The sequence below is a fragment of the Lentinus tigrinus genome (genome assembly GCF_003813185.1).
Source record: "Lentinus tigrinus ALCF2SS1-7 unplaced genomic scaffold L226scaffold_6, whole genome shotgun sequence".
Taxonomy (NCBI): Eukaryota; Fungi; Basidiomycota; class Agaricomycetes; order Polyporales; family Polyporaceae; genus Lentinus; species Lentinus tigrinus.
In genome coordinates, this window is record NW_027137915.1 from 134124 (window position 1) to 148533 (window position 14410).

At 55.0% G+C, this 14410-nt stretch overlaps 8 protein-coding genes across 8 annotated transcripts; 4 read left to right on the top strand and 4 right to left on the bottom strand.

The window, feature by feature from the left end:
* Positions 1-261: 261 nt before the first annotated feature.
* Positions 262-1367, top strand: L226DRAFT_321329 (uncharacterized protein). Its single transcript, XM_067673882.1, has 4 exons — positions 262-685; positions 741-903; positions 973-1232; positions 1292-1367. The coding sequence occupies exons 1-3, from the start codon at positions 343-345 to the stop codon at positions 1073-1075; spliced, it is 609 nt and encodes a 202-aa protein (XP_067537957.1). The 5' UTR covers positions 262-342; the 3' UTR covers positions 1076-1232; positions 1292-1367.
* On the top strand, positions 1173-2016 carry L226DRAFT_321067 (uncharacterized protein). Its single transcript, XM_067673880.1, has 2 exons — positions 1173-1623; positions 1682-2016. Exons 1-2 carry the CDS (start codon positions 1270-1272, stop codon positions 1961-1963), a joined length of 636 nt encoding a protein of 211 aa, XP_067537958.1. The 5' UTR covers positions 1173-1269; the 3' UTR covers positions 1964-2016.
* A 1650-nt stretch (positions 2017-3666) lies between these two features.
* Positions 3667-4983, top strand: L226DRAFT_610713 (uncharacterized protein). The gene is made up of 4 exons (XM_067686194.1): positions 3667-3832; positions 3905-4209; positions 4267-4518; positions 4577-4983. Exons 2-4 carry the CDS (start codon positions 4075-4077, stop codon positions 4631-4633), a joined length of 444 nt encoding a protein of 147 aa, XP_067537959.1. The 5' UTR covers positions 3667-3832; positions 3905-4074; the 3' UTR covers positions 4634-4983.
* Positions 4840-7846, bottom strand: L226DRAFT_321252 (uncharacterized protein). The gene is made up of 13 exons (XM_067673881.1): positions 7676-7846; positions 7315-7616; positions 7088-7261; positions 6945-7034; positions 6783-6896; positions 6634-6732; positions 6484-6573; positions 6331-6428; positions 6059-6273; positions 5769-6007; positions 5576-5720; positions 5419-5517; positions 4840-5361 (listed from the first exon to the last, which is right to left on the bottom strand). The coding sequence occupies exons 2-13, from the start codon at positions 7440-7442 to the stop codon at positions 5047-5049; spliced, it is 1806 nt and encodes a 601-aa protein (XP_067537960.1). The 5' UTR covers positions 7443-7616; positions 7676-7846; the 3' UTR covers positions 4840-5046.
* On the bottom strand, positions 7258-8700 carry L226DRAFT_321352 (uncharacterized protein). Its single transcript, XM_067673884.1, has 4 exons — positions 8044-8700; positions 7676-7972; positions 7315-7616; positions 7258-7261 (listed from the first exon to the last, which is right to left on the bottom strand). The coding sequence occupies exons 1-3, from the start codon at positions 8413-8415 to the stop codon at positions 7485-7487; spliced, it is 801 nt and encodes a 266-aa protein (XP_067537961.1). The 5' UTR covers positions 8416-8700; the 3' UTR covers positions 7258-7261; positions 7315-7484.
* A 1189-nt stretch (positions 8701-9889) lies between these two features.
* Positions 9890-11655, bottom strand: L226DRAFT_458645 (glycoside hydrolase family 16 protein; the record flags this gene model as incomplete). The annotated part of the gene is made up of 5 exons (XM_067675457.1): positions 9890-9980; positions 10032-10185; positions 10239-10266; positions 10318-10947; positions 10996-11655. 5 exons carry the CDS (start codon positions 11653-11655, stop codon positions 9890-9892), a joined length of 1563 nt encoding a protein of 520 aa, XP_067537962.1.
* A 521-nt stretch (positions 11656-12176) lies between these two features.
* L226DRAFT_321376 (uncharacterized protein) lies at positions 12177-12483 on the top strand. Its single transcript, XM_067673885.1, has one exon. It carries the CDS (start codon positions 12281-12283, stop codon positions 12434-12436), a length of 156 nt encoding a protein of 51 aa, XP_067537963.1. The 5' UTR covers positions 12177-12280; the 3' UTR covers positions 12437-12483.
* Positions 12484-12641: 158 nt separating this feature from the next.
* Positions 12642-14156, bottom strand: L226DRAFT_610716 (Zinc/iron permease). The gene is made up of 5 exons (XM_067686195.1): positions 13914-14156; positions 13780-13855; positions 13256-13728; positions 13010-13194; positions 12642-12949 (listed from the first exon to the last, which is right to left on the bottom strand). Exons 1-5 carry the CDS (start codon positions 14002-14004, stop codon positions 12770-12772), a joined length of 1005 nt encoding a protein of 334 aa, XP_067537964.1. The 5' UTR covers positions 14005-14156; the 3' UTR covers positions 12642-12769.
* Between the last annotated feature and the right edge of the window lie 254 nt (positions 14157-14410).

Consider the following 14410-nt stretch of genomic DNA (forward strand, 5'->3'; position numbering starts at 1 on the left):
AACATCTCCGATATCTTCACTAAGCCCCTTCCGGCTCCTCGTCACCAGCGACTCACCGCACTCCTTGGTCTTGGTCCGGCATCCGACGCTTCTCGTTGAGGGGGAGTGTTGAAGTCCGAGGATGAGGACATCGAGGAACAAGGACAACTCGAGCGTCTTAGGACGCTAGTGTATCTTACGCTAATCGGACGTACAATATTTACTTACTTTACTTACTCTCATTACTTACGCGTTTCATACTCCGCGGGCTCGCCTTCACTTCGCCCGCGTTCCCTCTCCTTTTCCTCAGTCGTTCTTCCGCCCGACTGAGCGTCGCTCACGCTGACACTTCATTATGGAGAAATGTACCAATTCCCTTTCACACTGCGTACCTTTCAGGATGCCCGCCCACCAAAATGCTTGATGGCGCTGTATATGTTGTTCAGTCACCGCCGCTCTTTGATGTCGATCGCAGGGAAATCGCGGTGCGTTTCACAAAGTCCCTTAGGCTCCGAGCTGATGACAGCTTTCCCGGTGCTGCACGTCGATCCGATTGCAATCCCGATGAGTATCATGTCAGTATCGGAGAGGAATGAAGTCAAGCTCCGGATCATGAGCTCTTCCAACGTCGGCCTGTCAATCCGCACACAGAGGAGACAACCTATGGACTCTCCGGAGCTCATGCTCCGTCCACCGTTCGCACATCGTACGATGCTCTTTGAACCGCCCTACTCATACCCTTAGGTATGTACTCGTCACAGATCGACCACATCCTCAAGAAGCTTCGTTCAGCCGACACCCATATGCCAAGATGGTCTGTTCTCATGACCGCACTATTCGCGACTCTCGCCGCTGCCCAGAACGATGCCATATATGCTCCGCCTCCGACATCCACGTTCGCCCAGGCGAGACATCGACCAACCCGTGAGTCCCGATCACATGCACCTGTCCGGATTTCTTCCGCGCTCACCGGTGATTCCCCATATCATGCAGACTCGCTCTCTTCACAAACTCGCGCGACGTGGCGATCGACATTCTGATTGTTTCCGCCGCGCTCCGGCAGCGGCGTGCGACCGAATCACATTCATTGAAGTGAGTAGCGAAACCAATGCATGGGGGTGGCGCACACTCTCACGTTCTGCGACTTCTCAGAAATCATTCTGGTCAGGCCTTGACATATTGGCCTTATTCATCGAGCCCTTGCGCACGACTTGGTCGACATAGTCACTGTACTACACAGATCAGGGTACCAGGTAGCTCCGTCTCTTCTCGTTTCTCCTGGAAGTTGAGATGTTGACAATGTCAACCACAGTGGCTTGGCCTTCGCACGTCACGGCACTTGACAGGGATTCCTCTAGACCCTCAGGATCATCAGTCCTCCTCGATTGTTTCTTCAGGTCGAGATCTCCAAGCTCCTGTGCGGTCTCGGATCATAGAAGCCTTCAAGCTTCATCTTCAACCGCGCCACTCCGTCCTACATTGACCTTCCTCTTCACAACACCCATGAAGAAACTGTCAGTGATCGTTGCCTACCTTGCGGCATTCGTTGTTCCCGTTTTGGCACAGCGCATATGGGTCGATGTGCCTGCAGAATGGACGTCCGTCAAGCCAGGCAGTGATTTAATCGTGAGAGTCAAGAGACCGGTGAGTGATGAGCATACGTCGGGTGTCCATCATTATGACCGCTAAAGATTTGGCCCAGGACACTCTGAGTAGCACGGACGAGGTTGGTGTCGCTATCGGGTTCAAGCCCTGTGGCAGCATCCCCTGCGCCGACTTCGACGTTACCCAAGTGCTCGGCAGTGTCGCGTATAATGGCCCGTACGATCCGAAGCCGTACGACTCACCCAATGTCCCGTACGAGAACTTCACCGTCACCGTCCCGCCTTACCTCCAGCCTCCGCAGCAAGTAAGCCTCAACGTTGCGCACTTCGCGCTCGTAGGGGTATGTGTCATAATTCTTCGCCACGGTATTCAGATGTAACGCGTACCCTTTCAATTTAGGCCGAATATATGCCTTTCATGGAGGTTGACAATGTCACCTTGCTACTCATCTCCTGAGATTCTTGTATGTGCCTGCATCTCATCGTCATTTCTTGAAATATGAGGTAGTTGCAATAGTATATCATGGCATTTCCTTGTACTGATGCGATCGATGACATGACAATGCGCCTCCTCACCGTACATGGAATAGAAGCGACCATTCCCAGCTCCGAAGGACGCCATCGAGTTACAGAAGACGAGACGTCGTACAGTCCACTACTCCGCTTCATCGGCTCAATCAGCATCTGACGCATGCATCCCCAGTAACCCCTGGTGGCACGGCTCTTGGCCAGGAAGCTAAAATCACTCCTATAGCTCCGAAATCTCGAACGAATGGCAGACTACTCGAGGCTACGTCAAACAGCTTTGCTCCGTGCAGGTAAGTGCCGCGCCGCGGTCCGTTCATGTATTGAGCTGATCTTGCAACCGTCTAGGACTCGGCGCATCTCGCACGCCCCCCATGAGCGACTGCTCCTGAACGTCACATATTGGGTATGGATGCGATTCCGACGATGGCGGAAATGACACGTCTAGCCCCGGATCGACCACTCGGAGTCGATCGCTCGAGTGTCTTCGCGTACAAGTTATAAAGCCTCCGGACTCCGCCACTGCAAGTTCACGACTCGTACACTCTTGTTAATCACGATGCAGACGTTCACAACTCTTACTTGTCTCATCGCTACTGCCGGATCTGTGCTAGCGCAGAGCATCGCTATCGGTGCGCCTGCAGAGTGGACGGCCGTAACGCAAGGCAGCGACATCACTGTGAGGGTCGACAAGCCGGTAAGTTGTATGTTTTCTCACTCTACTGTGCTCTACCATTATTGACCCCTATCTACACACGCAGTTGACAATGGGAAACTCGGTTGAGGTGGGGATTGCCATTGGACTATGGCCTTGCGGGGCCACCCCATGCGCGAACATCCCGACCGCGCCCAACTTCATTGACCCTCTCCTCTATGTCGGTCCTTACAACCCGCAGTACCATCAGGTCGGGTTGCAGCCATACCAGAACTTTACTGTGACCATTCCAGAGTATTCCTACCCTGGTCCACCCCAGCAACTAAGCCTCAATGTTGCGCACTTCGAGTTGGTATCGGTGAGTTGTGTTGCCCTCTACTTCGCTCTTCAGGCTAATATTGTCTTCCGGGTCGCAGGCGGCATTACAGCCCTTCGTTGAGGTCAAGAACGTGACGTTGCGTTTGATTGCCTAACCCCAGGCGAATATGTAGTACTTGGATTCGAATTTCGCTCGGACTTGGCTGGGAGTTCTTCTTGTTGGACTACTATACGATTGAAATAATGAATGCGACGCATACCTAGGTATCAACGATGTACATATCCTCATACATGGTATTTGACCCTCGATCGACGAACTAGCACGTCCCAGATCGTGGCATCCTTCTGCAGCGGACTCGGAGGATGCTCGAGCGCGAACTGCTATCGGATGGTCCGGTCCGACCGCCGAAGCGCTGACGCCTCGGAATAGCGCGGAGTTTGACTTGCTTTCCTACTCCCATCCGGAGGCCTGTCTTTGAACCTCTCAAGACATCCTTCGACTTTCGACTGACGGAGGTCTGGTCAGCATCGGGCCATGCAAGCGTCGGACCTCGAGTAAGATCAGCCTGAGACAATGTAGGCCCAACGTAGGAGGAACTAGGCTGGCAAGCGAGCCTAGCCCAACATAACGACTGCAACGCTCAAGCCTGCAGTGCATGGCGCCCCGTTGACCGGAGCAATATGTTAACGCAGATATATTCAAACCATCTCTCGTAACCAAATGTGGAGTTGACGTACAACTAGGCTCGAGGCAAGTTCGCCTTCCAACTAGAGCGGATGACCACCATTGACCAGGCAGTTCCGGATCCCGCTCTTTGGATAGCCTTCCCTTCGGGCTCCACGGCCGTTGGAGGCTCTAGGGCATCGACCCTTCCATTCCGCGTCTACTCCAGTCCATCGACTGCTCCATGTTCTCGCGGTTCCTGAGAGCTACCGTTATATACGCAGGGCGGTATCCCGCATCAACCAACGATCTCACAAACCTCGCCCGCCATGAAACTCATCACGACCCTTGTCACCGCCCTATGCGCGACTCTCGCGGCAGCACAGAATGCTTGGATAGTCGCACCTCCACCGATGGCCACATTTGCGCCCGGTGACGACATCGTTGTCCAAGTTAACAAGCCGGTACGTGTGCACGACTATCATCCCTACGTCCCACCGAGCTGACATGATGTCTACTAGAATTCCCTCACCAATTCGCGCGACGTCTCAGTAGCAATAGGACTGCTGAGTTGCGTCGGCAGAGCTCCTCCTATGACGTGCGAAGGAATCAACTCGGCGTGGATGTTCGGTGACATCCTTTACGCCGGACCTTACGACCCTACCATCGACTACCCATACGGTGGGAGGTACCAGAACTTCACCGTAACCGTCCCAGAAGACTTCCAGCCTGGTCCGGCCGTCCTTGCCTCAGGCCATTATGTTCTCATCGGGGTACGTGTTACTATCAGGCAGAGTTCGAATGCATACTCACTTCTTGCAAATGCTACAGGCGCTGTTCTGGCCGAACTTGGACATCTCGAATGAGACGGTCTTCATCTCCTCGTAGCTTACTCCGTCTGTGTCACTCCTCTCTATACCTGTTGTTGGACGATATACCTGTATTATACCTAGCAATACTGTAGCCCGTCGCATAACGACCATGAACTTTCTTTGTACGCATCTGAGATACCGTTCAGCGCACCCGCCCCCCATTCCGATAGCAGTTTACGCCATCGGACTTCCATACGCAAGCAGTCGTGCACACGTCATCCTCTCTGTTCTTGTTTCCTTCCCCAGCATTGGACATAACTACTCGTTGAAGACAGTACTGATAAAAATACAGAAATGCGACTAGGATGAGGACGAGCACGACAGAATGCGGAATATAAAGAAAGCTACTGTAGTCTAATAGCTGGCGGAGCAAACAATACTACCATAAAAATCGCAGACCGACTTCAAGAAAGACAAAAAGCAAAGCATTCAACCTCTCAAACGAGCAGCCACATTCGCACTACCCTTCTTGCCGCCTCTACTTACCGGCTTCGGGGGGATATGGACAGCGCTGATCTCGATCTCGTCTTCCTCAGAGTCCGGCACGATCTCGGGCGAAGGTCGTGCCTTGCCATTGGGTCTTGCCTTCCCGCCTTCCTCGGTGTTGTCCTCGATGTTGTCCTCCTTCGCTCCCTCCTTCGCCGCCCGTTCCTTCTTCCACTCCTCGGAGAGCAGTATGGTCCGGTCTCGGAAGGTTTCCCGGAGGTCCGTTTGGCTATCATCCCACCAGCTCAGCTCAGTCCGCTGCGGAGGTTGGCTTGTCTCAGCCCGAGCAGTACGACGGGACCTGGAGGGACGTACCCGGATGGCTTCGCTCGAGGCCTCGGGATTCCGCATGAAGGCTTCTACGAACGCGAGCACGAACACGCCGCAGTCACAGAAGTTTGGCTGCATCGGAGCCTGTACAGCATGTGATTAGCCAGCAGCAGAGAATTGATACAGATGCGAAGATACGGACCTTCGCTGCCTTGTAGGTCGCCATGCAGGTGTCCTCCATGGGGAACTTCTTCTTGTCGACAGCTTCGTGTCGCAGATAGTTACCGAGGTGCCTCCCAGCTGGGGCGTGTTTGCTCCCGAGGGAGTCGAACGTGTATATGTAACAACTAATAACATCAGGATCGCGCCAGCATATAATCAGAATGAAAACTCACGTCGGGTACTCAGGAGCGCCAGCAACGGGTGCGGCTGGTTCCGCGTCATCCGCAGATCCACCCTTGGTCGGCTCCTTAGCGTCGGTCGTCGGCTCAGCAGCAGTTTCTTTCCCGTTCTCCAACTTGTCGACCGTGATCGGCTCCGATGACTCGCGATCTGGCGGCTTCTTCTCAATTTCGTCGTCGGTCCCCAGTGCAGAGGAGGCATCGACGTCCATGGGATCGTCCGACATAGGATACTGCAACTCCGCGTTCTCAATCTCTTCCAACACGTCACTCGAGGGACCAACCTTCTTCTCGGGGGCGTGATCGTGGCCGCAGTCGCGGTCACCCTCGGGCTCCCCGATGCTGCAAGACTGGGTTGCATGCAACAGGTTCTCGACCTCGACCTCTCCTTCGCTCTCCGGCCCGTCGACGGTCATTGTGCCAGAAAGATGTGTTGGAGGCGGTTCCGACGGCTCTTTGGCCTTACCCCCATCCGGAACGGCCTCAGCCTCAGCCTCAGCTTCGGGTTCGGGTTCAGCTTCAACTTCCGTCGCAGCCGATTCACGTTTTCGCTTACGGGTCTGTCGGGTCTGTGGGGCGGAAACCTTTATTGACGGTGGAGCGGGGTGTAACATGTTCTTCGGATTCTCGATGATCGCCAGGTACCAGTGAAAGCTGGTGTGAGCATACACGTAAGTAGATGGCTCCGGAATGATCAATGTGGACATACTTCTCATTGATGGGCACGATGATGTACTTCTTGCTGAAGATGTCCACCTTCGAGGTCCATTTGCGGACGCTAGCATACGTCTCGGCCACACTGAACCGTTCGTCGCTCGTCAGCAGATGCATATGTTCCGGTATGAATATTCAAACGTACTTCTTCTTTGCATTGAGCTTCTTATAAAAGAACGAGTTGAATACGTGTACTTGTTCAGCAAGTTCGGGGCGGTCCCTGCGTAGCTCGTCCAACCACACCCTAAACAATGTTTAGAGGATCTGACGGAACAAGTACACCAGTGCACGCACTTGAGCCCAAACTCAATGATTGTGTCGTTGAGATACTGCCCTGGGTCCAGTCGCTTCAGGTCACCCCTTGTGATGTTGACCGCTCCAGTCCCGGAGAACGGATACACAAGTATCCTGTTTGATGTTAGAAGCCACCACGCAGGATACAAGAATATTACTCACAACTCGTCAAGGTCGGGTGTGGGTGATGCTCGAGTACTTCGCGTCGACTGGCGGGTCTGTCTTCGCTCGGTGTTCGACGAGCCGTAAGTTCTGCATATCGTCAGCTACCTTGGCATGGCACCCGCGCGAGTTAAGATACACACCGTGAAGGAGGCGCGGACCCAGAAACGCGCTCAGAATCCAACGCAGTAGGGTGCTTGGACGAGCCGGCAGAGGCGGGAGACTGCCTCGATGAAGACGTCTTGATCCGTGCCGCGGTCTGCTGATACTCCGCTGTCATCTCAACATGTTCCCAACATTTCTTAGACGCAATATCCCTATCTCGCTCTTCAGTGTTTGGGTATTCTCGAGCAACTGACTAAGACCTCACCTGAGCGTCTCATGACCATCCCGGATTTCTCGCAGAAGGACATCCAAGAGAGCCTTGTACTTCCCATGGCCCGCATCCTCCTCGTTGAACATGTTTACGTGTTGAGTCATAAACTTAAACGTAACCATGCCCAAGGCGTGTCCATCGCCTAGCCAATATGTCAACAACCATCACCTGCCATACTCCCGATACATACCGGCTTTAAAGAGTTTGTCAGGCCGTGAGACCTTCAAAGATGACGTTGACTGAAGTTGTATTACTACCGTGGGGTTCTCATTCCAGTCTTGGGCTGGATCAGAATACTATCGACTAGCGGTGGTAAGTGGTAGCGAGGGGGAAAACACGGAGAACGCGCACTGACCTTGATGGCGGAGAAATCGCGATCAAGGTGGAATCGACGCAGCGGGCTCCTCTGATCCTGCGGATGTTCGAGAACATTGAGAAGAACTGTTTTCGACCGAGGAGTGGAGTGTAACGTCAGCCACGCTACAGGTTCGCCCCCAGGCTGGCTACCCTGGAGTGCGCAGCCCATTGACCAGGCCTCGAGAGGTAATGGTTTCGTTTTCCCAACAAGCTCCTTGAGCGGCTCAGAAAACCCAGACGACGATGTCGCGACGACGTCTAGTGGAGTCTTCTGCCCAAATACCGCTAAGCTCGTCTGCTTTGTTTGGGGCGACAACTAGGTGTCAGAGGCAAAAGAGCAGGGATGCAGGGTAAGCAGCAACAAACCTTTGCGTTCTTGCGTTTCATTGAGTTCTTGATCGACTGTCGCTTCCCGTTCAAGTCGATGGTCGGCGTCGTTGTGGCGACCGGCTGCATATCGAGGATACCTCGCGTTGATCCCGACTCGAACGTCTGGATCTTGTTCTTGACAGCGCCCTTGGGTATCTGAGAACGGCCGTTCGGCGTCGTCCTGCGCTGAACCTGATCCTCATCGTCGAACGACTCGATGTCAGAGCTCGGCAGTTCCAATACCTCCTTCTCACTCGGCACCGTCGTTCGCTGTGTCTGTCTCGCTCGCAATCGAACAGTAGATTCGCCATCCTCGGCCAGCCGCCGATCGGGGCCTCGTTTGGACGGTGCGTCGAAGGGATGCTTCATCCCATCGGACGAGGGTCCATTATTGGCAAAACAGTCAAGAGGGTCGGGAGATCCAGGACTGAAGGTGGCGGGATCTGGCCTGTGCACCTTCGGCGTCGCTATCGCACCGACAACCTGTCCGATGTCCTCGCTATCGCTCAGCGTTTCCGGGTCAGACGCGGTGGATCCACGAAGATGTGCGACGCCTTCTCCCTTGCTCGAGCCCGCGCCAGTAGCTGAGCCAATTCCCGATCGTCACGACCACCGCATGAGAAGTGCCCCAAGAGAATGCCGCCACAAACCACTTACCGCTGTTGAGAAAGTACCTTGAGTTCTTCCCCTCCTGCGCCATCTCTTTCTCCTGACCCTTAGTATGGACAACCTTGGCTCGTTTCGCGGGGTTGTGATCGGGAATAGCGTAGTCAGACTTCCGGGTACCACGGGAGGAGGGGCGAAGCACGGTCTGGGCAGCGGTCCGGTTGCCTTGGGTTGCGCCAGAGCCTGCGGTAGTTGTAAGGGTGTCCCTCATGCGAGACGCGTTATAGGGATTTCCACCAATGGCGCGGCGCGACATGCTCTTGTGGAAAATGAATGACGTCGAGTGCGAGACGGAGGAGGAAGGCGGAAACGACCTACTGCTCCAGGTACTATTCGTGTGGGTTGGGAATTCCACGCACTCCCGCTTATGATGCAAACACAATACGTCTGAATACTTCAGAGTAGCTTCTGAAAGATCTGTTACACACCTCCCCGTTGTAGTCATGGGCTTGGGCGCGTCTCTGCAATTGGCGAGTACACCGACGCCAGTCGAGATGGCGCTAAAGGCAGAAATAACGAGACGATCCTTGGCTTGCACGGTATGGATGGGTGTGTTCATGCAACAAGCCGAGAGAAAGAGATGCAGCTGCCGATAGTTCCGAAGACACAAACGAACAGAGGTGGTGGTGGATGCATGCAGAGAGAGGGCATTGCAGTGGCAGCCTTACCGCGGCAAGGAGCGCGCATGAGGCAAACCCACGTGATGATGCTCCCACTCAGTGTCGCGCGACGCGCAGAGTACCAACGTCTCGACGGAGAACAAGAACGCGTTGTGGACAAAGTCTATTGGGCTCGCTGAGCACGAAGAGTGGAAATTGTACGTATGCCACTGCGCGAGCGAGCAGGCATGTAATAAATCGTTCAAGTTGAAGGGTCCGTTCCCGGCGAAGCGAAGTGAAGAGGTGAAAGTGTGAACATCGATGGGGAACGTTCGAGTCGTGAATGAGGCGCGTCGGCAGCGCAGCTTAGGATGTGATGTACACTACATGTCGTCCGAGGGTTGTATACACATACATCAATGCATGAGAGATCGTGCAAGGGTCATGAGGATAATGCGATGTGAGAATAGGTTGGGTGGCACTACGTAGGATGAAGAGCGGAGATATGCAACGTGGAGGAGGACGGTAGATATCGTAACAGATGATAGGTCATGGACAGAAGATAAGTCGTAGACAAATCAACAGCCGTCATAAAGAGAGTTGCGAGGGAATGTGTATCCTGCCTGGTCCCACGTTGTGAGATTGGGGTTCGAGTATGCATTCAGGTGGCTATAATGATGCGTCAGCACTCGTCTGGTCTCATTAACACCGTGAGCTTACTTCTCGATGTAGTCGGCCGTAGGATATGATGACGGGTTGCATGACTGCGCGTCGGAGTTCCCGGCGACGTCGTCGCGCTGGTACACCCGCACGTAGTCTATGTACATCTGGACCGGGAACGTCAGGTGTTTGAAGTCCTGTTTCTGGAAGCCAGCTGCAGACGCTGTCAGACATGCGGCCGGAAATGAACTCTCAAATGATACTCACGCGACATGCCCAGGTTGAAGATAATGTACTGTCGCCCATATCAGCGTCGGCGTCGGGAACAAGAGCAGATAGCACTCACCATAGGCTCCTCAGGGACGATCCGCTGGCTGATCTCCACCGTGTCGTCTGCTCCGATGGCGTCCGCATTCATCGTCCACGTCTTCTGGCCGTTGGCGACCCAGGTGATGAAGCCGTCGTTCCGTTTGCTCGGGTCCGACCACCACTCGAACCCATACGTCGCGTACTTCTGCCCAGCATACGCGGTGCTGTCAATGTCCGAAACAGCAGATATTGCCTGCTGGTAGACGCCACCCTTGTACGTGTTGAACTTGGTGATGGAGCTATCGTAGATGGGCGCGGCGTCCGAAGTGTTCACGAACTCGTATTGGTAGTTGTACGGTGCCGTCTGGTACGACTGGGAAACCTCCGGCACAAACCGGCTCACGTCGATTTGCGTCTCGAAGATATCGATCTCCGGCACGCCACGGCCCTTGCTCACGGAAGGCCCAGGGTGGTCCGAGTCCGGACACGTGCAGGCGGAGAGCTTCTGGCCAGGCATGAAGCTGATTGGAGAGCCGTCGTCACCACCGGTCGCAGCGGCTTGCGGGGTATGGTCCGCGTTCGTCTGGTTCGGGAATGTACCAAGGTCGCACGAGTCGTAGCTGTACGGCCACGTCCCTTCCGTCGTGGCTCCATAGCCTGCGCGTCCCTGTACTTACGTCAGACGAAGAATCGCGGATAGAGCGCATATACGCACCAAGTTGCCCATCGTCCATGCTGCTGGCCACAGACCAGGAGCTTGTGGGCTGCCAGGCATGCTGACCGACACTTCGATGTAGCCAGTCGTGAAACAAAACTTATTCCATCCCTGTAGCATGCCGCTACGGAAGTCCAGGTCGTGGTTCTGAACCTCCTGCATCGTGATGACCAGCTTCCCGTCCGACGTCGTGATTGCTGCGGGGTCGTACCATTCCAGGTCGCCGGTCGGCCAGTAGTGGAGATCGACGGCTTCCCAGTACGGATCGTCTCCTGGGTAGAACGTCCGCCCGTCCTTGTTGAACTCGTCGCTGAAGACGAGCGAGTAAGACTGACCGTCATACCCTGTTCGGGTTCGGGCGTCGTCTGGGGTGTCGGAGTCAATCAACGAAGGGAAGTTCGTAAGGTCCGGCACCTGGCCGGAACCGTTGATTCCACCGAGGTTGAAGCCAACGATCTTGGGGGATTGGTGGACGTAGTGGTCGATGATGGGGTATCCCGCAAACAGGACGATAATGCCCCCGCATATGAGGAAGAGGGCTGACGCGTTCATCCAACCACGCGACGAGAAGGGGGCACAACTTCGGTCAAGCGCAGCATCTCGGACGGGATCAGGGTTGTGGAGCGCGTCGTCTAGGTCTGGGTCCTTGGTATCCCACATATACGGGTATTGTTGTACAGTGGTCGTTGCGGCGATGGGGGCAGTGGTGGTCGTCTTCTCATTTGAGGTGCCTATTGAGACTTCGGAGGGGGCATTGCTGAATCGCGAGCCCGCATATACACGGGATCCGCTCGTCAACGTCGGGTCATACTGCGGGCCAACGAAGCGTCAGGACATGTGGGGAGAGAGAGAACTGAGTTCACGCACCGAGTAAGGTCCATAACCGCCTCCTATGTGCCCGGTCGCAACTCCCTGCGTCGTATCGTTCTTGTTTGTCAATTGGCCTGTTGGCGCCCTCTGGCCATAGATGGGCGTTTGGGGAGGTTGGGTTTGGTACGACCGGCTGCCTGATGGACTCTGGGGAACGGCGTAGTACTGGCTACTGGGCGGAGGTACTCGGCGAGGGGGTGGGGGCATGGTGAGGGAGGTCGTCGTCGTAGTCGATGGTGAAGGAACAGGTGAAAATGGGGCTGGGAAAGTTCAAGTCAGCGGCGGAGGCCTTACGCCACCGACTGCGTACTGAACTATTTGAGGCAATGACGCACACCTTGGAGGACTCTTTCTCGACTGTGTGCACAGATTCTGGATACGCTTGCGGACTGCGTGTGCCAGAAGATTTTGGTCGATGGGAGATGAGGACAACACGGGAGTTGCGCAGTACAACGCGACTCCGAGGACGGTGGTCACTTGCCGCGTGGTTCAACTTTGCGAGAATATTGTCGCCGGCGTTGGCGCCAACCCCGAATGCTGTGCTCTATATAGCTCGCGAGACTTACCCTGATTACCGTGCAACTGCTTTGCGCACACAGCTGGGGCCATGGTGTTGATATCTGACTGCGTTACACAAAGCGAGGACGAGGTTCAGACTCCCGGGCCAAAAGATAATTGCAAGAAGGATATGTTCCGGAAGACGTCCAGGGCCGAAGCTCGGTATGTGTTGACGTCATCCTCATGTTTGGGAACTTCCCAGTCTCCATCCTGCCTTTGCACTGACAAAGAGGAGAGTATCATTCGAATCCGCCGTCTCAAAGTGTACGGCAGTATATAAAACGCGTATCATGGACGCGTGCGGACGATGTACTCGTACATTGCGCAGTGGATCGTACCTACAGGCTCACGCGTGCCCGTGGTCGTCGCCTAAAAATAACGATATGAGGTACGGGGTGACCATGCCACCGATTGTGAGCAATGTTTTTGCACGCCCAGTCAGGGATTCGCCACCCGCACTGTTCAGAGGACTTCCATGGGCAAGCGAGGGCTGCAAGACCGCCGCGACGTACAAAAATGAACCTCCCTAGAAGTTGTGCGCACACCATAAATAAACAGCAATTGCCAATGTAGTGGAGACACGTACCGAGAATAGCAGCGTGACGCCAGGCCAACGACTATGCCCGCTTGTGCCGAAGAACGACAGCACCGCATACGACAGCAACGTTCCTACGGGAGTCGACGCGCTGAACATAGCCAAGTGTCGTTTGCAATCTGCCACCGGTAGGTCCGTCGCGAGGAGAGATGTTGTCAGCGCGAGCGCAGTGGGTGCTATAATCAGCAGTCAGTATCCATATCTCACGGCGGACAGGACGACGGCGGCGCAGCATACCTTTGTGAATAGCCAGCGCAAGGAAGACAATTATAGACAGTCCCGAGGGTACAAGCGATCCCGGGGCTCCCGCAGCAGCGTCCTCAGCCGATTCCGATAGCGCCGCTGATCCAAGCGCGAGGCCATCCGCGAGAGCATGCACGACCAGCCCGAGGGTGAGTGGGAGAGCGCGCCGCTGGTTCTCCTGGGTATCCCTGACAGGTTTCGGAACAGGAGGCCGCGACGAGGAATCTCCTGGGATACCCTGCTCACGCTCAAGCTCGCCAAGCTCGACGTCGAACTCCACGGACGAGACATTAGCCGGCCTGTGTTGCTGCGTTGCAGACGAGTTCGACGGGAGGGCGTCATGTGCAGGATGAGAGAATAGGCGTTCCACGGCGAGCATAAAGATGAAGCCCGCCACCAAGGAGAGCCCAATGAAAGGCGTCGCGAATGCCGGTGTTGCAGTAGATGAGACGAGAGTTTCCACTCCCCTGGATGATGCTGAGACAAATTGCGCGCATACAGAAGGGCTGTGCACGTACTCAGGAATGACGACTCCCAGGGCTGCTCCGAGCAGCAATCCCGTTCCATATGTGGTCAGTGCAGCAAGAGAATTTCCTGCGGGTGTCGGCTCCTTTCAATGACCTGCCGTAGGAGACAGCAAGGAAAGACGTACTCGAGAATGCAACCGTGAGTGGCAACAGCCCCGTCCCATACGACGCCGCTCCGAGTAACGCAGCCATAAGAAACACTGCCGCGAATCCCATCGTTGTCGTCAGGATTGGAGTGGTATGAACTTGATATGGAGGTCCGAGGTCAAGCTGAGAGTAGGAAGTCCAGTTCCCTGCGATGATGGCCTAGGTGAGGCTAGAATACAAAGTGAGGCATAGCGCGCAGCAAGCGACGTTCGCCATGGTCGGTCCCTGCAGTCCGAGTCGCGCTCTCTGCGCAGTGCTGCACGACGACAACAGCGCGCGGCGAGATGATCACGTGATTGACGCGACGCGGTACATAAGCGCCGCTTGTGCAACTTCAAGTTGTTCAACGACCACGATCTCTATCCGGTATGTCGCCATATTTCCACTCGTGGACTACTTCTTGATTCGTGCTGAACTATTTGCAAGGTGCTTGTATTTGAATTGATTCTCGCCCATGAATGTAGTGCCTTTCCAG